At 51.9% G+C, this 21,190-nt stretch overlaps 1 protein-coding gene and 1 long non-coding RNA gene across 2 annotated transcripts; one reads left to right on the top strand and one right to left on the bottom strand.

Annotated features, from left to right (window-relative positions):
• Positions 1 to 1,005: 1,005 nt before the first annotated feature.
• Positions 1,006 to 7,752, bottom strand: LOC134484980 (uncharacterized). The gene is made up of 4 exons (XR_010062845.1): positions 7,258 to 7,752; positions 4,277 to 5,565; positions 3,518 to 3,698; positions 1,006 to 2,797 (listed from the first exon to the last, which is right to left on the bottom strand). It is a non-coding gene; the product is annotated as an uncharacterized LOC134484980 (long non-coding RNA).
• Positions 7,753 to 8,284: 532 nt separating this feature from the next.
• Irx4 (iroquois homeobox 4) lies at positions 8,285 to 17,273 on the top strand. The gene is made up of 6 exons (NM_001107330.2): positions 8,285 to 8,654; positions 12,631 to 12,752; positions 13,222 to 13,473; positions 14,281 to 14,393; positions 15,165 to 15,493; positions 15,893 to 17,273. Exons 2-6 carry the CDS (start codon positions 12,708 to 12,710, stop codon positions 16,699 to 16,701), a joined length of 1,548 nt encoding a protein of 515 aa, NP_001100800.1. The 5' UTR covers positions 8,285 to 8,654; positions 12,631 to 12,707; the 3' UTR covers positions 16,702 to 17,273.
• The last annotated feature ends 3,917 nt before the right edge of the window (positions 17,274 to 21,190 follow it).

Genomic DNA, 21,190 nt, shown 5'->3' with positions numbered 1-21,190 from the left:
ACTTAAGCCCTTATGATTTGGGTGTGAAATGCTACCCCCGTGCTCACATGCATTTGCCATCATCCCCAGCTGATGGCACTGTTCTGGGAGGTGAGGTATAGCTGCTAGGAAAAGGCCACTAGGGGCAGGTCTTGAGAATTATAGCTAAGCGTCCAGCTCTCTGCTTCCAATTCAGTGCTGAGGTCTATGCTAACAGACCATACTCCCAGTTCTGACTGCCATAGACAGTCATTTTGGCTGCCTACCCTCCCCTCTTGCGATGGACCATAGACCCAGAGCCAGAGTATAAACTTCACCTCCCTTAGGTGGTTTCTGTTAGAAATCTATCACATTAATAGAAATGCAGTTGAGACACTAAAGGGACAGCAACATGCTCAGTGAGTAGAGGCACTTGCGGGCAGGACCGAAATACCTGAGTGAGATTCCCAAATCCCACAAAGTGGAAGGGAAGAAGCGACTCTTGAGAGCTATCTTCTGATCTTGCCCAACCCATGCCACTCGCACACATACACACAAGGCAAGCACATAGATTTAAAACAAAGACATCAGCCAAGGGGCCGCGAGAATGGCTGTAAGTTACTTTCTTTGAAGTATATTCATGTAGAAAAGGGAACCATCACTTTCTCCCACCTCTCAGCAGGGAGCTTCAGAACTACGAGAGAACTTGTCACTTTGCTTCATCACTACCAGGGAGGCTCAACAGTGCTTTCATAAGCTTTCTCCTTACAAAGAAGAAAGTGGGGGCACACAGCAATGAGCGCCATGGCCGGACTACCGGAGAGCCTCGTGGGTCTCTCTAATGCCATCGCTTTCTTCTGGGACCATTAATCTCCCCCACACTCCATATAGTAAGCACATCTGATATTAAATCAATATACCACGTGGACAACAGGAGGTGACAGGGTTTACATGCTCCTACAGTTAGACCAATCACTTTCTATACACTATAGCAAATTTCATTGTGAAAGATTTATATTTGAAGAATATAAAGAGGAATGTCAGATCTCTGTGATAAAAACAATGCCTTTAGTGATGATCAGAAGGACAGTCATAAACAAAGAGACAGAGTCCTGCCTTATGCCATGTCCCCAAAACATAAACTCCATGGAGACTAAAGGCCTGTGTGTGCAAACTAAAATTGTAGAAATTTTAAAAAACAGAAAAAGCAGATATCTAACAGGAGGTGGTGTATTTGGCCACATCAAAGTAAAACGTTTGTGTTAAACAATTAGTGTTAACCATTGATATTAAAGTTATCAAATATGAATGTTTTTACTTGCCTTAAACTACAAAAAAAACCTACAAAAGAAGGCTTGGTGTTTTTAGGGCAATATTAGAATTTCTCTGGTCTATCGCACATTGAGCCAATATCCTGAGTTTTACTGATATTTTACTAAACACACTGAGGTTTCCTCAGTCCACACAATTTTCTCACAACTGTGATCATAGAACCGCCTCCTTCCTACGGGGAAGGGGATAAAAAAGAGATTTTTTTTAAAAAAAGCAACCTTGAAAATAATGTACTCTTGCTCAAGGTTCTTGTGAGAACAAAAGACTGAATTTGGTAAAGTCTTCAGTTAGTGTCGTTGTGTGTGCTTCCCTACACCTGTGTTGTTGTTGTTGTTGTTGTTGTTGTTGTTGTTGTTGTTGCTACTTTACACTGTGGAAGATCAAGATCCAAACCTTGCACATCCTGAATGTTCTGCTATGAGCCACATCCTGTATATGCTGTCTTTACATCTCCCCTTTAAGATAAGTATTTGGTTGGACAGGTGGCCCGGTGGATAACACTTGCCTCGAGAGCTACAGAACCACAAAATAATATATATAAGGCTCTGTCAGTTGCTTTCTCTGTGGAAAAATTATAATATACAGGCACATAATCCACAACTTACTGTAATATATAATTATACAATTCACAGTTCTATTACAGTATAATCCCGTAATGATATATAACCACATTGTGATCTTATTTATCTGACTTGTATATCAGTGGGGTGGAGCAGGCTGTGCTACTGTAACTAGCGGCCCCTGTATCACATGGACGGTCTAGCCCAGGGAGGGAGGCAGAGGCTCTGATCCATGGCTCCACATCAGGGAGCCTGACTGCAGGGTTTCTGCTGTTAGGAACACTGCTTGCCTCAATAGGGGAAAGGACAAGGATTAATTTCCCAGGACAAGGTTTGTGTGGAAGGGTCAGACATCACGTGCGTTGATTCCTCCGGCCGAGGGCATTCTGAGGCGGTGAGGACCAAACTGTGTGGGGTTGCACTAGAGCCTCATACAGCCTGTGCTCCTCCCACAGAACAACCATGGGGCAGGCCTGGTCAAGAAAACCCTGACAGGGAAATCCCAGTGTTGCCCAGCAGGGGGAAAGTGCCAGAACCATCCCCACTGTTGGACCTGGCCTTCTTTGCTGCCTCTTTGTCTTCAGTAGCACAACAGCTTCATGGCAGCCCCAGGATCTCTGCCTCTTGGTTCTCACCATGGCTCTATGAGCTATGATGTCTGGCCAAGCCACAAGGCTTCATATAACACAGAAGACTGAGGATCCTGCTTGGTCTTCACTTTCCTGGCCCCGTTTACGCACTCACACACTATGCAGTAGGCATTACTGTCTCTCTCTGGGTGCTTGCAGACCACAGAATCTGCCTCCTCTTCCTCTGTTTGCAGGAGCCTCTTTCACATCATAAGGTGCCAGGCACACAATGGGTGAATTCAACCTCAGGTCCCATCCAGAATGACCATGTGTCTCCCTGTGCAAGCCACTGCTAAATGTTCCTTTTGCTCTTCTTTCCTGGAAGACATCATTGTGCATGACATCATCAGCGGTCTACTCTGTCCTCTGTGCCAAGAACTGTACACCAGAGACCCCAGAAAATCAGAAAGCAATAAACACGGAACATTGAGGAACATACATTCCAGCCTCGTAGAGAGAGAACAAGAAAGGAAAACAGACTACATGGAATGAATGTCAGACAATGAGCAAGTGAAAGAGTACTGAGTCTCGCTTCCTAAGGCACTATGGGAAGGTTCAGGGACAACTTCCTAAAGTTAAGACCAAGAATACAATGGATCTGCCCTAGAGAACACTAGAGTCCCAGAGGCAGAAGTTCGCCCACCTAAATACAGCATCGACATAACGAGAGGCTGGGAAACGAGAGGCTGGGACGTTCAGTCTGAAGAAGTAAATGCCTGAGGGATGGCACTTCTAGGTACTCTCTCATTGTGAGTTGGTTTATGTGCCTAAAGTCCAGCATATCAGAATTTGACCTTATTTGGAAGCAGGATGGTGACAAACATAATCATGATGATGTCATGCTAGTTAGGGGCAGGCCCCAACCAATGTGACTGCAGTCCTTTAAAAACAGTGTGAGCATAGAGTGCTCCACAGAAAGCAAAGGCAGAAAGGCCAGCAAGTGTACAGGGAATTGCAAAGTCTGCCAGCAACAAAAGAAAAGAGACCTGAGCCAGCCGCTCCTCCAAGAACCCTGGTGCCAACCCCCTGAGCTCATACCTCTGGACTCCAAAACTTTGAAACATTGAGGTTCTGCTGTCTGCCTTCAGCCCATGTTTCAGTAAAGACACAGGCAGCCTCCTGCCAAAGAACCTGGAGTCTAAACCCCAAGCCAACCTGGTGTCAGCCGCAGTTTCCTCTCAGGAGACTGAATCACGGACAATAGGCGCATATCCTCACCCTTTCCAAACAGAAAATGAAAAGGTTGTTAAATGCACAAGTAATTTTAACTGATTCACTCATTGATCTGACTATTTTGCAGTAAGACAGTAAGTATTTCTGTCAGGCTTTGAAGTTGAGTTCCACAGCTCCGTCTCCCCCCTCAGGTTATTTTATAGCCATTAAGAATGTGTTCCTTTTATCTGGGGCCTTCAATTAATTGAATTTCAAAAAAAAATACTATGAAATATCTGTGTGTGTGTGTGTGTGTGTGTGTGTGTGTGTGTGTGTGTGTGTGTGTGTGTGTTCGTTCCTTGGGGACAGTCCTGTGTGATCTGCTGCCACAGTCATTAGCAGTGACCATTGCACTGGTCACTGCCTCCAGCTAATCTTGAGTTTAACTGGGGATTTGCCATGTTCCCTCCCCTGGCTGGAAAAAGCACTTAGCTTTTCAGGGCTGCCTTTGGGTCACTGGTCACTTCCCTAAATGACCTCTTAAAGGTCATTTAGAGACCTGGACAGCACATTGAAAACCCAGTCCAATTTGTAAGTGCTCCCCAACTTCACAGGCTTTTTCTGGTTATTGCTGACTTGACCCACCTGATGGGAAGCCCTGGTGAGGAACACTAGAGACCAGGTCCAGATGCCAACCCAAAGCGGGAAGTCTGCTGAACAATCCGGTCTCGAGACGAGACCAACCTCCCTTGTCCATGCGCTCTTCTCATTTCCACACCGGCCTGTGAAGACACCATTGGGTGGCGTCATCCACTCACCACACTGTTTTCTGCCTGCAATGGCCTGCTTGTGTGACTGTAGCAGCCCTTGGACACCAACTGTGCCATTTATTATTTTCACTGTTCGGTGCTGTCTTAGTGTTCTGTTGTTGTAAGAGATGTCACAGCCATGGTAACTCCTACAAAAGAAAGCATTTAACTGGAGCTTGCTCAGAGTTTCCGAGGTTTAGTCCATTATTATCATAGCAGGGAGCAGAGCTGCATGCGCCTAGACATGGCGCTGGAGAAGCAGCTGAGACTTCTACATTTGGATCCTGGCAGCAGAGAGAGTGAGAGAGCAAGAGACAGAGAGACAGGGAGACAGACAGACAGGCAGACAGACAGACAGACACAGAGAGAGACAGAGACAAGGAGAGGCAGAGAGATAGTCAGAGAAACAGGAAAACAGAGAGACAGAGAGACTGAGAGACAGGGAGACAGAGAGTCAGAAAGAGACACTCACTAAACCTTGTTTGGGCTTCTGTAACTTCAAAGCCTACCGTCAGTGACACATTTCCTCAAACAAGGCCACACTACCCACAAGGCCATACCCTCTAATCCTTTCAAATAGAACTACTCTCTGGTGATCCAGCAGTCAAATCTATGTGGACCATTCCTATTCAAATCAGCATCGGTATATATTCTTTCTCCTGAAACCTCCAGACTGCAACCCTAAGAGGTCCCTGTCTTAAGGTCCCTCATCTGTCTGCTGTTTAATTTTTCTGAGACCCCCTTTCCACAGATGCCTGCACACTCAGAGGCTACCTTTGTACATTTCTTCTCTCCCTACCGAAGCTCTTAGGTTCTATGCTAGGTCAAACGTTTATGTGGCATTCACACACGCCTTTCCGTGCTGGCACCTTCCTGAAAGACTCAAAGTCAGCTTCGTGTGGCTGACATCTCCAGCCTGGGTCTTCACAATCTGAGGCTCCATTTGGCAAATGGTCCAAGCTCAAACATTTGGAAGGATGGATGGTGTTTGAGTTAACAGACTCTCATTGTTGAGTTTGCACTGGGAAATGTACTGATGCATTTTGGGTTTTGAGAGCCAGCCTGATGATCCAGAAGGGAGAGGAGGAAATCCTAGAGTTTCCTCTCTGAGCTTTGTTTCCAATGCTGCAAAGACAACATAGAAAGAACAGAGGGGACGCTGAGTTAGGAGTTTTTCTCCACTGACCCAGATACAGTCACTCTCAGCACTGACTGTATTCTACCAGTCCTGTCTCTGGCCACTGCAGCCTTGTCTCCTCAGATGCTACTCTGTTCTTCTGCTGGGTCAGGACAGCCTCCAAAGTCAGGACTCAGTGATCCTTCTTGGCAGGGATGCCTCTCGACCCAGTCAAATGTTTTTCTTTCGGGTCCCCAAAGCGAGTTCATGAGAACAAGCTCGGGGACCCTATAAGAATGATGGACACTGGGCAGCTTTAAGGCCTGGCCTCCGTAAGCTCCAGCTGGAGGCTGGGCCTCAGATGCCTGTGCGTGTTCTAGCAAAGTCCAGGTGAGGAGGAGGCAGCCACGTGGCCAAGCCCCCAGGGCACAGAGACTTTCATTCCAGATCACACTCTGGCAGCTGCACTAGGAGGAAAGACAAAAGAGAGATTGAAAGAGGATCTGAGGGGCACAGCCGTGTGGGCAGCAGCAGCAGCTTAGTCAGCTGCCAGAGCCTCCCACCTGCCGTCCCCAGGAAGATACACCTCAAGCCGTAGACCCACTTTCCAGATTGACCACCCACTCCGAAGCCAGAAAGGGGACTTTCCCTGCAACCTCCCTGGCCAAAACCTGGGGTATTTCCATCATTTCTACAGGGTGCCAGTTCACGGGGGCCCAGAACACATCAAGAGTGCTCAGAGAAGCCACCTTGCACAGAACGTTAAGGGCTGAGGGCAGTAGGTGGTGGCTGATACCCGTGTCTTCTTCACCCAGTAGTAAGGGCAAGGGCAAGCCTGGCCGCATTCAGCCAACTGAACTCTGAATTAGGAGATGGTGCCGGCTCTCCCTCCCATGGAAGGCTCTAGAGTCACAATTAAACTCCTATGGGGGGGGGGTGTGGCCCATGAAGATAAAGCCAGGCTGTGACTCGTCGACTTGGTGTTTCTAGACTGCTGCTGGTACTTCGGGGAAGCCTCTGTGAGCATGAAACGAGTCAAGTCAGCTATGGTGATAACACTCATGAACCGTGCTTGTGTTAACTTTAAATGGAAGCTAGGGCTCACATGAGAAGTTCTAATGGGGCCTGCCTCTGTCTATGGAGCAAAGTGCGAGGAGATTCCTACAAACCCTAAAAAGAGCCCCAGAAGAAGGGGGAAATGAGAAATGCCTGCTCCTTCCCTGGGGGCAGACATACTTTCCCTCTGCTTCCTTCTACTTAGATGAGTCTTCACAGCTTTCAAAGGGACGCCTCCATCCTTCCTTATATAAATAGCACCCCTCCCCTACTCGCCTCCCGGGTTTGAAACAGAAGGGACAAAGACCCAGACCCAGAATCTGGGTCCTCTCTTCTAGCTCACTGGGGCTACACTGGTGGCCTAGCTCCCTTCCGGTTTCCAAAGCAGGCAGAGATTTAAATAGTGTCCTACCCACAGCAGACCCTAAAGTTCCAGCTCAGCCTGGCTGGGCACTGTGGATGGATGAGGTCTGCAGCCACAGATCAGCTTTGTGTTACTAGGGAAGTGAGCGATTTGGAATTACCCCTCCAGCAGCTGCAAAGAGCTCTGAAGGAAAAGTGGGGGGGAGGCAAAGGGGGAAACTACGAGATAACTTTCTCAGAGATTATCTAAACCAACAAACCTCAACAATCATTGAACTGACCTGGATGATGAAGAGAAGTAAGTTGGTTCTTTGAAGTGAAAACCTTGGAGGAGGAATGGGTGTCCTGTAGAAGCCCTGGGGCTTTGCAGGCCACAGCCCCTTCCTGCTCTAACTGAGCAGGTGGTGCTCACCACCCAGCTTCTCTCCTCTACTGAGACCTTTGCAGGGCAGCAAGTCCACAAAAGGAGTCTTCAAGGAGGTGAGGGGTTCTGGCCTGGACCTACTCTCCTGCCTTAGGCTCCAGCCTCAGGCTCAAGAAATCAGTGCACACCTGTCCTCTGTTTTGTTCCCAGACCAGAGCTCTAGCTACCTGGCCCTGGACAGTCCTGAGCAAGCTCCCTCCCAGAAAGCTCACAGATCTACCGGGCTCCTCAGCAGTTTCTGTCAAATTGGACTGCTGGTTCCTCTTGCTCTACTCTGTGAGGAAGACCTGCTGCCCAAACAGCCAAGAGTCAGGTTGGTTGGGACTATTGTGAGCACAAGGAGGGGATGAGAACCGCTGCATCATAGTGGGTGGTGTGTGGAAAGTCGGGAAAAGAAGGGAAGAGGCTTGAAAGCCCTTTTTACTACCAAGGATAGCATTGTGAGAGCAGGGTAAATAGGGTCTGCTAAGAGGAACCTCTGTCTTGACAGTCCAGGAGCTACATCTCCCAGCCTAACAGCAGGAGTGAGGAAAGGAAACCATTTAGAGATCGGCCCACGTGCCCAAGGCCTCCGGATTCACAGGGCAGGCTATGCATTTGGCCAAACCAGGGACCAGTGTCCTCTGCTGTCCTGGTAGGGTTGGGCTGTCCTCTCAGGGCCCAGGCATTCTCGCTCAATCACCCTGAGGAGGCCAAGCCTGAACTCTCACCCTCAGGAACCCCTCATGCCAGCCCCTACACCCGCGCACCCGGTGCGCGGCCAGGGTGGAGGGGAAAGTTGGCAAGCGTTGGGCGCCCGCGGGGGGAAAGCGTTAATGGGCGGCCGGGTGGGAGCAGCTCGCTCGCTCGCCCACGTCACGCCGGTGCGGGCTCGGCTGACGACCGCGGCGCCTAGGGACGCCGGCGCGCTCCGCTCTCCAGGTGCTCCGCCTGGAAATGTCTCCATTAGTTGTCGCTTGCTCCCCGCCGGAGCGCGCGCGCCCAGCGGCCGCGCAGAGCCCTAGCGGGCAGTCAGGAGTGGCCCGGCGCCACCGCAGGTAGGCAAGGTCCCCGCGCCCGCCCCCTCCCGGAGTTCCGAGACCCCTCCCCCCCTTTCGAGGAGGCGGAGGAGGCAGAGGCTCCGCGCGGCCGCCGAGGGGCGCGGGCGGCCGAGGCGACAGCGGCGGCGGCGACTCCCCGGTGCGTCCCGGGCTGCGCGCAGCTCCCGGAGGCCCTGGCGCCCAAGCGGCGCGGGCCGGCTCTTTCCTAGCGCAGGTAAGGAATTGGCTCTGCCGCTCAAACTTTGCGAGGATCGCTCTTGAGCCGGAGGGGACAAAGTTTGCTTCTAGCAGACAGGGGCTTTGGAGGTCGCTGTATTTGCTGCAAGTTTTTGGTAAGCGGATGGGAAGGACCCGGCATCCGGATACGGGATGCCCGGGTCCCCGCGGACCGTGATGGCTTGCGAGGGATAGAACAGCTTGTGCACTTGGACGCCCTGAGTACGTTCTTTCCTTCCTTGGGCAGCGCCGAACGAACGTTCCGTAGGGGTGCAGCAGGAGAGCTGAGGAAGAGGGGGCCAGAAAGGAGGGCATTGGGGGAAGCCAACGGGAATTTCAACGCATGTCCCAGCAGCTCACCCCACTGGCTAAGAAAAGGGAGCAGGGGTTGACTGCGAAAGAATGGTCTGAGGCAAGGGGAGGGTGCCCGTACCATGCAGCATCTCTGGCACCTGGGGCGCCTCTCTGAGCCTACTCCAGTTGAGTGTCCAAAGAGGACCCAGGCATCCTAAGCTCAGGCCTAGCCTCAGACAAAAAGACCCTTTCCTGGTGCCTTACTTCTGTCTTGGCCTTGGGTCGTAGTCAACTTCTCTTCTGGACTGGAATGGAGCTCTCGATGTGGCTAAGACGTGCTCCAAGAATCACTCTGAAGAGCTGGGATGTAGGTGGTGGCAGGAATATCAAGGTGAGGTTTGTCTCCCTACAAGCTCTCACCAGTTAGTTCTGTGGCCATCATCAACCCTGGGCTCCTAATTTTTGAGACCAACTGCTCCCTGCTCCACCCCTTAGGGGTCTGATCAGGCCTTCGGTCTCTGATCTTTTGAAGCCCTCTCCAAAGGTGATCAGCTGTCCACACTGCAGGAAGCCAAGTGGTTCTGACATACTGCTAAATGGTGATTTATATCTAGGGGCCCTATGAGTTTCTAGTCACAGCATGGAGCGTCTAGGCAAGCTTGTTTTAGCTGAGGGTACCTGAGATTCTAGGACTCTGTTCTTAGAGAGCACTCTGACCCTGCTCAAGGCTAGGTCGTTGCGGAAGGCATCTTTATATCTGCAGCAAGGATGGCCTGAGAAATACCTCATTTGGCAAGAGAAGCTTCAGCCAGGTAGCAGTTTATCAGCAAGATGTTGAGGCTAATGCTGGCCAGGAACAGGACTGGACAGTAGGGACTGAGTGAAGACAGAACAGTCCAGTGGAGCCCTGACTGGCCCCTGCATGGGGCAGTCTGGGTGTGGAATGTTGAGTCTGCATCTTCAGGCACCGTGGAGTCCAGTGCTCCTGATTCCTAGACCCAGGCCCAGGGACAGGGTGACTAGGGAGAACAGGAGCATCTGGGGCCTGGAAACTCTGACTGGAAGGCAAACCAGAATGCTGCATTGACAACCCAAGGAACACCCTGAGATTCCTTCCCCCAGAGACCCTGAGGGACTCCAGCTACCCTATCCCAGCAGAGGAGTCCATTAAGGAGATAAGTGGAAGTCCCCAGGAGCAACATTCCAAACCCAACCTCAGGAGTCTAGAGAAAGAAAACCAGGAGTGCTCATTCTGGGTGCACAGCTCACTGCCAGCTGAAGTAAGTCCCCAGAGTGCCACACACAGGCAGCAGCTTGGTCTTCCTTCCCCTTCCCAACCAGTCTGTGCTTACCACAGAGTCCCCAAGGCCTGGGCTTCAGGAAGGTAGTGACAAAAAGACCCCTCACTGAGGTACACCAGTCTTTGCTGGATTCCTTCCGGCTTCCTACCGCCTCTACCACCACTGGGTACAGAGCCCCTCCTTTGCCAGCACCTCATTATCAAAAGAAATCGAGTTGTTTGTAAACAGTAAATAATGAAAGTCCTCCGATGTTCAGCCAAAGCCTCAGTAAAGCCTGAAAACTGAAAGAAGCTAGAAGCCAGTTGGAGGGAGGGGAAGAAGCAGGAAGAGGGAGAGGCTGAGATTCATTTCTACTTGAGAAGCCCCGGTGGCTAGTTTCTTATTATTTACAGGAAGGAGGTATTAGCAATTCAGGTGAGAAAGAAATAAACACAGCTTGCCATGAAATCAATACAGAATTCAAAAACAATTATTAATGTCATTCGACTCGTGTTCTTTATATACATCTCTCCCGGCTACCAACGCTAAACTGCCTGAATAATTTGCATGGGGCAGCTATTCATTATTTGCGATGGTTTCCTTCTTTGCAAGCACTTCCTTCGGACGTGGCCGGCTGCGGTCCAGCGCGATCGGAGAACTCGTATTTTCATCTGTAAATTAAAGCAATTACGCAGCAGATATTATATGATGTGTACTGCGGTCTCCAGATAGTCATCCATCACCTTCAACCAAGCTGTCAGGACCGGCAGATTTCGTTTCTGGGAGGCAGCCTTGCAGCTGGGGAGAGGGCGCGAACGTCATCATTAATTAGAGGGTGGCCCTGGGGCGATTCGCAGGTCTGAACCCAGGAATCTTTAGGAGCAAGTCTGCACAGCTCCTCGAAGAGCGGCTCTGCTGCCGGCGGAGCGCGAGAAGCTGGCCTGGCGGGCCAAAAGAAGTAGGGGCGAGCCAGGCCCTGGAAGATCGTGGCACGAAAGGGGGCCTGATAATTCGGGGTGGCCTGGTACCCCAAGCTCCCTCCCTGCACAGTCCGCTTGTCTCCTCATTGAACTCCGGGCAGTATCTCAGAGCCTAAATTAGCGCAGGAAGTCTTGAGAGGCCACTGGGCCTCTCTCACAGAGCTCCTTACACTCTGGGCCAGAAGCTTTGTGAAGCAGACCAAACTGTGCCAGGACTAGGCGCCCAACGCCCCTCTCCCAGCCCTGCTGCTCCCTGGGATCACCGAGCCTACGGGAAGAGCCCCGGGCCTAGTTAAGAAATGTGCTCTTCCCAGCGAGCAGCGGCGTCTGGCAGTCGCTGTCTTAGCCTTGGGATGCGGAAGGAGGCCACAGAGGGCGACCAGAAGAGGGAGGGGAGAGGAAATGAACCGAAGCCAGGCTGAGCAGTGGCATGACCTGGAGTAAAGGGGGAGGGGCCGTTTTCAGGGACAGCGAACTGCCCAGAATGGCACAGTCAACCGATGATAGACCCGGAAAGCTCCGCAGTACCTGGCTTCACCGATCCTGAAAGTACAAGACTCTGGGGAGGGCACACATCATCATCATCAGAATGCGGGCGCTCCTGTGGTGGCAATTGGTTCTAAAACTCAGCTTGGTGCAGAGTAGGAACTGCTGAGAGGCATTGCTGGGATTCTTCTAAACCTAGGTGGTGAAGAAGTGTGCAGAGGCAAGGTGCCCCAGTCTCAGCGCGAGGGGCCTGCGGGGTGTGCAGGGCCCGCGTCCTTCCACCCTGGGCGCAGTGCCGCGAGGGCAGCGGGCGGCTGCAGCGAGCGCCCGGCTAATTTAACTGTTGATTACATCTTCACTGAAGACTCACTCGTGTGTCCCTTCATAGGTCTCATTTGTAATTGAGACTAATGATTACAGTGGGGTGTGAAGGAGCAGCTGCTCGTTAATTAATTTCTAATTAAAAGTGCCTTCCGTCCTCCGTGACTAAGGAGAAACACCGTTCGTCGGGGCGATATTGACTCCTTGGACGGAGTTCATTTGTTAAAGCTCGATGGCCCTCCGCCCTGCTAGCGCAGACACGGGCCGTCCCTGCCCCGCCCGGCCAGCATCCCAGTGACCTGTAGGTCTGTGGCCAGGCCCAGCCGCAGCATGGGCTGACGTCAGCGCTTCTGTGGCTTAGAGCCGCGCACATCTAACTTGACAGTCCGCGAGACTCGGTTTTTCATTTTGTTTTCTTTTTGATATTGTTTTGTTTTGCAAAATATGTATTTCTGTCATCGCAGCGAGGCCCGCCGGTCCCAGAACCCTGTGAAGTGTTCAGACTTCGAAGCTAAAAGAAAAGCTGGGACCAAGACCACTCACTTACTTATCTGGTTAGGAAAGTTTGAGCAGCTTATGGGTGAACTAACCACCTCTCACTTCGTCCTCCCAGAGCCTAGGATCCTACAGCTCGGAGCAGTGCCCACGCCGCGCACAGGACCCCAAGGACCTTCTTAGGCTGCGCCCGCCATGTCCTACCCGCAGTTTGGATACCCCTATTCCTCCGCTCCTCAGGTAAAGGGGCTCCTACAAAGGTCTGAAAGGGGGATGGGAGAGGGAAGAGCCACCACTGAATGTCATTTCCCACAGAAGCATGTCCTTGACTCGTGGGCCCTTGTCCTAGCCAAACATGGCTTGTGGGGAAGGAGGATTACGATAGCTAGTAAAGTCCCGTTGGCTGATCTGAAGTCCCTCTTGTTTAACTTCAAACTGGGCCCTGGGGGACCCTAGGAAACACTTGGGCGAGATATACTTTGTGAGAAAGAACACATGGCCTTGAAACCCCCGTGGAGGATTTGAAAAGCTGTCTGGGCCCCCAAGTGGCCAAAGAAAGCGAAGCCTAAGGTGGTTGATGGGGGTGGGGGGGAGTTCGTGTCTGGCGTAGACAGCAGGAGGCCCCTAGGGACACATGAGGTCCTTGAGGGTCCAGCGCCCTAGTCTCTGTCCTGGTGCCCACGTTTCTTTGCGATTCCTCCCACCGCAGTTCCTGATGACCACCAACTCCCTGAGCACGTGCTGCGAGTCGGGCGGCCGCACACTGGCTGACTCCGGGCCTGCAGCCTCGGCCCAGGCGCCCGTCTACTGCCCTGTCTACGAGAGCCGGCTGCTGGCCACTGCACGCCACGAACTCAATTCTGCCGCCGCGCTCGGTGTCTATGGGAGCCCCTACAGCAGCTCGCAAGGCTATGGCAATTACGTGACCTATGGTTCTGAGGCATCTGCTTTCTACTCGCTGGTAAGGGGACCGCGCGCCGCCCCGCCCTTTGGGTTTGCCAAGTGTACTTCCGCCCCTGGCACGAGTGCCCTGGATATCCTACAGGTTGGGGTGGGAGGAATAAAAGGACGTCAGCTGTGTTTCCTGGTCAGAACCCTGCCCTGCTTCAGACTCAGTGTGATCGACCAGTGAGCCCCTGTGTCTAAAATGTTTTAGATTGTCATTGAACTCTGATCAGATTCTGGGCTTCTCAGAAGGCTGACTCTAGGCTTCAGACTCCTTTGCCTTCTCACCATAGTACAAATTCTCTCTCTCTCTCTCTCTCTCTCTCTCTCTCTCTCTCTCTCTCCCTCCCTCTCTCTCTCCCTCCCTCCCTCCCTCCCTTCCTCCTTTCCTCCCTCCTCCCCTCCCTCCCTCCTTCCTTCCCACACACTCTAACTCCTCCCAACTCTGTGTCCTCCCTCCCTCCCAAAGCCTCCTCTCCACTGAGTTCATTTTCCCTACCTGGTGGCCTCTCTGGAATCTTTACCAGTCCTCCCTCTTTCCTTCCTTCCTTCCTTCCAGGCTCCTTCCAGATCTGCCTCCTCCTTTCTTTCCTCTCATCCACCCATCTAGCTCCACCTTCACCCCCTGGCCTAGACCTCCCCCACCCCATTTTCCTGACCCACCCTCTTTAGGTCCCCACTGTTAGGAGTATTGAATGAGTCCAGGTCATGAATTGCAGTCTGTGAGCCTTGGGGAAGTTTAAGGAGACTCCAAAGATCTAAGCTAACTTAAGAGGGCTCTTAGGGTAAGCTGGGTCTCCAAAGGCTATGGTGGCTTTTACAGAACAGCTTCGAGTCCAAGGATGGCACAGGATCTTCGCACGCCGGCCTACCACCCACTGCAGCTGCAGCCTACTACCCTTATGAGCCAACTCTGGGCCAGTACCCTTATGACAGGTGAGGAATTAGACCTCCCTTCTTGACTGCCTCTACAGTCCAGCCACCAATCACTCCACCCTTCATCACCACCTCTAGACCCCCTTTTGTGGGGGGGGGAGACCAGAAGAGGGTGCAATTCCCTTAAGCAAGTGATTCATCCTACCCTTACACACCCCCATGCTGTTGTGAACGTGGAAATTCCCCCACTGCTGTGATTTTCAAGCAAATTGGTTCTAGAAAGTTCAGTCCAGTAGTCTGCTTCCTTGAAGGGCGCGGGATACCTTCCTGTACCCCAAGAAACTCAGACCAGTTGGATGTCTGAGTCAGGTCCATCAGCCCTACAGTGAGAATCAAGAGGAAGTCCCTTGACCCTCACCACCTGGGATGGGGACAGCACAGCTCACCACCCCATCTTCCCATGGGACCATTACCAGTTCAACTAAAATCTCCTGAACCTTGCTCCCCAGTTGCTCCTCCCCACCCGTCTCTGGGCACAGGGTGCCGGTTCATAGATCTGTGATACCTTCTTAAGGTTTTCAGATCAAAGCGGTAAGAGGGAAAGCTATAAAGGGTCAAAGAAATGTCTCTACACAGTGGCAGAGGTCCTGACCCCTGTCATTTTAATGACATCATTTTCGTTCTTGGCCCACAAAGGGCAAGGCAGTGCCCATAAGCACAACCCACTCCAGGGAGGCACACAGCCTGTCCCTTTGCAACCCCACCCCCACCCGCCTGCTCGCGTGATCTCCCCGGCCCCGACTGGCACCCCATTGCAGAGCCTGTCTCCAGGTACGGAACCGTGGACAGCGGCACGCGGCGCAAGAATGCCACCCGGGAGACCACCAGCACACTTAAGGCCTGGCTGCAGGAGCATCGAAAGAACCCGTACCCCACCAAAGGAGAGAAGATCATGCTGGCCATCATCACCAAGATGACCCTCACACAGGTCTCCACCTGGTTCGCCAATGCACGCCGGCGCCTCAAGAAGGAGAACAAGATGACCTGGCCACCTAGAAATAAATGTGCAGATGAGAAGAGGCCATATGGGGAGGGTGAGGAGGAGGAAGCTGGAGAGGAGGAGTCACGGGAGGAGCCTCTCAAGAGTGTCAAGAGCGAAGGTGGGTTGGAGGTTCTGCCAAGTAGAGGGTGTCTTTGGAAATCTTTGGGTGACAAATGGAAAACCTTAAGGGTCTGGGCAGCAAACTGAACTGTTTTTCAGTCAGATCTTGTGACTAGGGGCAGAAAACCGAGCTGGTACCAGGTAGACAGGCTTTGTATGTCTTTAAGACATCCAAAGTCAAGTTAAAAAGCATCACAAACACCATTAATTTGAAAATCCAGATCTTCCAGGCTGGTATTCCTAGCTCAAAACTTGGGCCCCTGGGGATGGGGAGAAGAAAGACAGAAAGGCCTGGGTTAGTTGGGAATAAGGTTCCATTAACTCTGGTCTTAGAATAAAAGAAAGCCACTTATGCCATCCTGTCTCCCTCCACTGGCCGCATGCTCTCGCCTGACAGGTCCTGCTGGCAAAGAGGACAAGGAACTAGAACTCAGTGACTTGGAAGACTTCGACCCTCTAGATACAGAAACCTCAGAGTGTGAGCTGAAGACGCCCTTCCAGCCCCTGGATAGTGTACCAGAGAGGATTCCTCCTTCATCTGACGGTCCTGGCACCGGCAAGGAGGCCCCTGTCACACTCCGGATGCCCCTGGGCACTGCTGATGGAGCTGTTATGGATGGGGATCTGGAGAGGGCACGGAACTGCCTCCGGAGCACAGTGGTAGCTCCTGACTCTGGCGCTGAGGGCGGCCCACAAGCCTGCGAAGCTAAACTGACTTTTGCTCCGGCCGGAGCGCCGCCAAATCTGGAGACCAAGCCCCGCATCTGGTCCTTGGCGCACACAGCTACTGCTGCTGCAGCCACCGCTCTGAGCCAGACTGAGTTTCCCTCCTGCATGCTGAAACGCCAAGGTTCAACGGGTGCATCCGCGGTGACGCCTGCGTCCTCACCTGCAGTCCCGGCCGCTTCTGGAACTCTGGATAGGCACCAAGACTCCCCAGTAACTAGCCTCAGAAACTGGGTGGATGGTGTATTTCATGATCCCATCCTTAGACACAGCACTTTGAACCAGGCCTGGGCCACCGCTAAGGGCGCACTTCTGGATCCCGGCCCTCTAGGACGCAATCTGGGGGCGGGTACCAACGTACTGACGACGCCCCTGGCTTGCTCCTTCCGACCTACGGTGCCCCAAGACGTCTCACCTGCAGGGGCCTCCCGGGAGCTGCTGGCTACGCCCAAGGCCAGTGGCAAACCCTTCTGCACTTAACATCCACCTGCATAGTGGAGAAGGGAACTGGTTCTCAGGCTGCGGACGCTGACTCTGGACTGTTTTTAATGGGTTTCCAAAAGAAGAAGGAATTCCAAGTCAAGGATACCAATCCACCTGAATCAGAGAATCTGAACTCAACCTCCAGGGCTATGGAGGGACGTTTTATCACCAGGTTTCAACTGGTCTTGCGTCCACCTGAGCCATCCCTGAACTCCAGGAAGATGGGAAGATGGGAGAGTACAGGGGAGGGGAGGCCCCCTGAAGCATAAAGTTTACGTCCAAAGTTTACAAGGAGAAGGCATTTGGGTTCTGAAGCTTGTTTTGTGTTGCTGTCTCCTTCTGGGTTTTAGGCATACTGGTGTTCCCGTGAAGGAACTCCTCGGCCTGTTTTTCTTCGGACTTCTTCCTCAGCACGTAAAAAAACTCACCGCCAACACTTCCACCGAGTTTACACTGTTGCTCACTCTTGACTCGACAAAATTATGTTTTCTAAAATGTATATTCACACCAGTAATTGCCTGTTTCAGAGCGAGGCTAATACAACAAAACTAATAAATTCTCGTGTTTGCATTGTGGAAGGAACACATTTCACAGCTGGGGCTGGTTCTACAGGTGTGCCTGGAAGCAGTGATGTTGACCCCCAGGGGCAGAAAGAATAGACAAACTGACCCACACTCCGCCCCAATAAAGTAGTTGCTCATCCAAGTCTAAGTAACCCATTTTTGAGATCTTAAAGGCACAAGAGGACATTCTTCTTATTTCATAAATGGATATGAAACCTCAAATTTTAAAGTGCTCCCCACTGCCAGACACCAGAATTTTGAGCAAATAAGGTTTCTTTGGCTGAGTAATGCTTAGGCTTTCTAAGTCCCTTAGTATTTTGCCCTGGGGGAAAGGGACATTGCCCTGATGGCATCATTCTCTGAGCCCAAAGGCTCTTAATAGCTGGTGTGGTGCCTATCCCCACTGACCCCCTTTCCAGAGAAGCACCCCAAAACACTGCTGCTCCAAATTTAGCTTCTGTATCACTCAAGTTCTGAAGACTCCAGAGGGAAAATCTCAGTAGCAGAAGTTGTGAGACAGAGCTAGAAAGTCACAGGGCAAGGACACAAGGACACAAGAAGCAGCCAGGGTTGAGGACAGAACTGATTCTTCACACCTCCCTAGTCACTAGGGGAAGCTACTCTAAACTCAGGCCATCAGTACTGCTTCTTTATAAGGCTCCCTGCATCTCTATAGACACCTGCCCAGTGTCTGTCCCTTGCTTTCTGCTTACCGGAGAGCTTCTGTTCAGGCCTCTATGGACTTCATGAAAGTCCTGAATGTTCCTAGGGGGATGGCAGTGGCAAGCAAAGGGACTTGGAAAGCAGAGAAGCCAGGGCAAACTGCTATGAAATTAAGGGGGCCCAGGGACTAGAATAAATTTCTAATCGCCATATAGAATCCAGCTGTGTATGCTAGATAAACCACTTTTCATCTTCCAGAGTGGCCTTGGAGAGATACCAGACATTTAATAGATGCCAGGTCTTCTGCAACCCTAGGGGTGGGACTAGACTAGAGCCTATCGGAACTCACACTAATGAGCCTATAGGGTTAGCTGTGGGGACAGTTTACAGACCCCAAGGAAAGAAACAGCTTCACTGAAACCAGACTCCTAGGACTGAGAGGGTCCCCTGAATGATGGTTCTCACCCTGGTTCCTGGTTTCCAGCCCTTGGCCCTTGCACACCGAGTGGCCAACTGCCCCAAGCTGCAGGCCTGCCCTGGCCAGCACTCAGTAATTGGATTGTCCCGGCCTGCGCTGTCACCGCATTGACTTTCGCTCTCCTGGATGATATTATCGGGACGCGGAAGCTTGCCGCTGATGTGCCTGTCAAAAGGCTGCGGCGGGAGCCCCCGGCCTAGCAAGCGAGCATCAGCCAAGATAATTTGAAGTGAAATTTTCATTTTGACAGTAAACCCCTCAATTTCTAAAGGCTCCGCGCTTTGAGAGAGCGCTGGCAGGGGAGGCTTTGCGGAAAGCCCACGTCTTAGTCTGAAAAGGGCAAAAGAACTCGAATTAGTTGTAATAGATAAAAGGGCAAAAATAAAGAGTCAAGGGTACTTGACAGTAATAGCGAAAGTGGAGTCTCTGGGGAGACACGTTGCTGCCCAAGCTGGGGCGCGAGGAATTTTAATGCGGCCGCCAAGCGCGCCCCCACACAACCCTAGACAAAGCCAAGCATCTTCAGAAAGAAAAAAAAAAAAAAGAAAGAAAGAACGAAAAAGAAAAGAGAAAAAAAAATAGGCTTCACAAATCCAGGCGAAGGGTGGGTGAGATAAAAAGAGGGAAAGTCAGAAACTCAAGCATGACCTGAAACCTGGTCCTGGCTGCGGACAGATTTGTCCTGAGCGCACATACCGGAGGCTTTGGTCAGTATGCACGTCCACACACGGGCGGTGGCCCCAGATTCCTCTTCTGAGGCAGTCCTAGGGAAGGAGGTTTCTGAGTTCGCCCAAGCTTGTTGAGCTTGAAACCTCTAGGCGTCCGAATAACAAGTTGCTAGAGTCCGAGACCTTGAGGACTCTAGCGACTAAAGGAGCTTATTTGAATAAACTGCATTATCCTGTGAATAAAGATATCAGGACTGAAGGGGGCTCAGCTACATCGCAGGTCACCTCACGAAACCCACCCGAAAACAGCTCTTACTTAGGGGAGCAGCCTGCAGGATGTGCTCTCAGGCTTACCGAATTTGGGGGGCATGGGTTAAGTGCCAGCGTGACTCCCTAGATGAAGCGAGGCGCCTTCGCAGGATGAGGGCACTGGGAAGGGGAAAGGTCTGGGTCCCCCAGAGGGGCGCGGTGGGGGAGGGTTTCCAGCCGCGACTTCCCCTGCGGGAGGCTGTCAGCCAGCCTGGGGCGCCCGCGCGAGGAGGCAGCGCAGGGACGCGCTCAGTCACTCAGGCGTGGCGATCGCAAACACACCGAGAGGAGAGGCTAAATTAACGGCGCTCTTTACATAGAGCCAAATAAAACTGTAATCAGCGGCGCGTTACTTTTCATTAAGCGAGTCTGACAGCAGCATATTCAGACTCGACAAGGGAACAGGCGCGGGAAATATACGGCTCCCGGCCGGCCCAGTCTAAGATAATTCCTTAAGCTCCATTAACAACACGTAGCCGCAGGAAACTGGCTCCGAAAACCGTCTCCAAATCTAAAAGCTTTATCGACCCCTCAAATGCGGCTGATAGCTCCATTTTTTTTTCTTTTTCTCTCCCTTTCCAAAAAAAAAAAAAAAAAAAAAAAAAAAACCTTAAGGGAGAGACATCTTGCAAGGTAATAGAGTTTGACACGACACCTTAACTAGAGAAAGGCAGAGAAACCGGCCCTTAAATGATATTTAAAAGGCAACCAATTAAGATTTAAAGTGGTCGTCTCCAGAGATTATGCACGCAATTTATGCCACCTACTTCTCCCTGAGCATGCCTTCTTGAAAGCTGTGGCAGAGCAGACAGCAAGGTGCCCCCCCACCCCCTCTCCCTGGGGACGCTCAGATCTTCCTTCTCTGAGCAAGGCTCCTTAGGTCCACCAGGCGATAGGGAAACTGTCTCCTAAGAGACTTCAACAAACAGCTAATGAAGAAAGGCTAAATTGCCTCTGCCCTCCTCTGAGACATCTAACCAACCGCCAGAGAGAACTGTCCCCTGAGTCCTCGGTAGCACGGGGTGGTGTCCCTGCTACAGGCCTCCAGCCTGGGAAGAGGAATAGTACACAGTATCAAAAAGAACTGCAGACTGTCCCAAGACTCAGCTTTCCACCTGGAGTGACTGAAGCAGGAGTGATGCGCTCAGTCTCCCCTTTGCAGGCACAAGTGACTCTCTTCCCTTTCCAAGGTTCCAATAGAACCGATGGCTTCCCTGTCTCCCCGAGAAGCAGCAGGCCCTTCCTTTGGAGCCAGCTGCCTCCCTCCTTGCCAGGATGGCCTAGCCCCTGTTCTGACTGGTGTTGCCAAGTGACAGGACTTAGGTCGCTACTTGAGAAATCAGCAAGGATCAAGAGGAGGCACTATGACCTTTTAGATGACCCTAGTCCAAAGCCCAGCTGGAAGGGCCATTGAACAGTGAGCCTTAAGGAGGGAGCGCAAGGGAGCTGAGGGAAAGGAGAAAGGGGAGGAGGAAGGATGGAAGGGGGGTAGGGACACAAGGGTGCAGAGCCAATGGGGTGAAAGGGGGCGGGGAGCAGAGACCCAGTGAGAACGAGCGGAAGCCACCTTCCCAGGTGTCTCCCATCAGCTTTGGTGCATTGTGAACAAAATGCTCTTTCTTTTAGCAATGCAATTCCTAGCTGTGGGGTGCACATCAAGAATCAGACTCTCCCTCTGGGGATCCTGGCACACACACACACACACACACACACACACACACACACACACACACACACACACCCGCCTCTAACTGTCCAGTGGAGAGGATGGGCTCTCCAGATCGCCCTAAGCCGTGCTCAGCTCC

Source organism: Rattus norvegicus, chromosome 1, assembly GCF_036323735.1.
Source record: "Rattus norvegicus strain BN/NHsdMcwi chromosome 1, GRCr8, whole genome shotgun sequence".
In the NCBI taxonomy this organism is placed as follows: Eukaryota; Metazoa; Chordata; class Mammalia; order Rodentia; family Muridae; genus Rattus; species Rattus norvegicus.
Note: the sequence above shows the minus strand (reverse complement) of the source record. Positions and strands in the feature narration are given on the sequence as shown.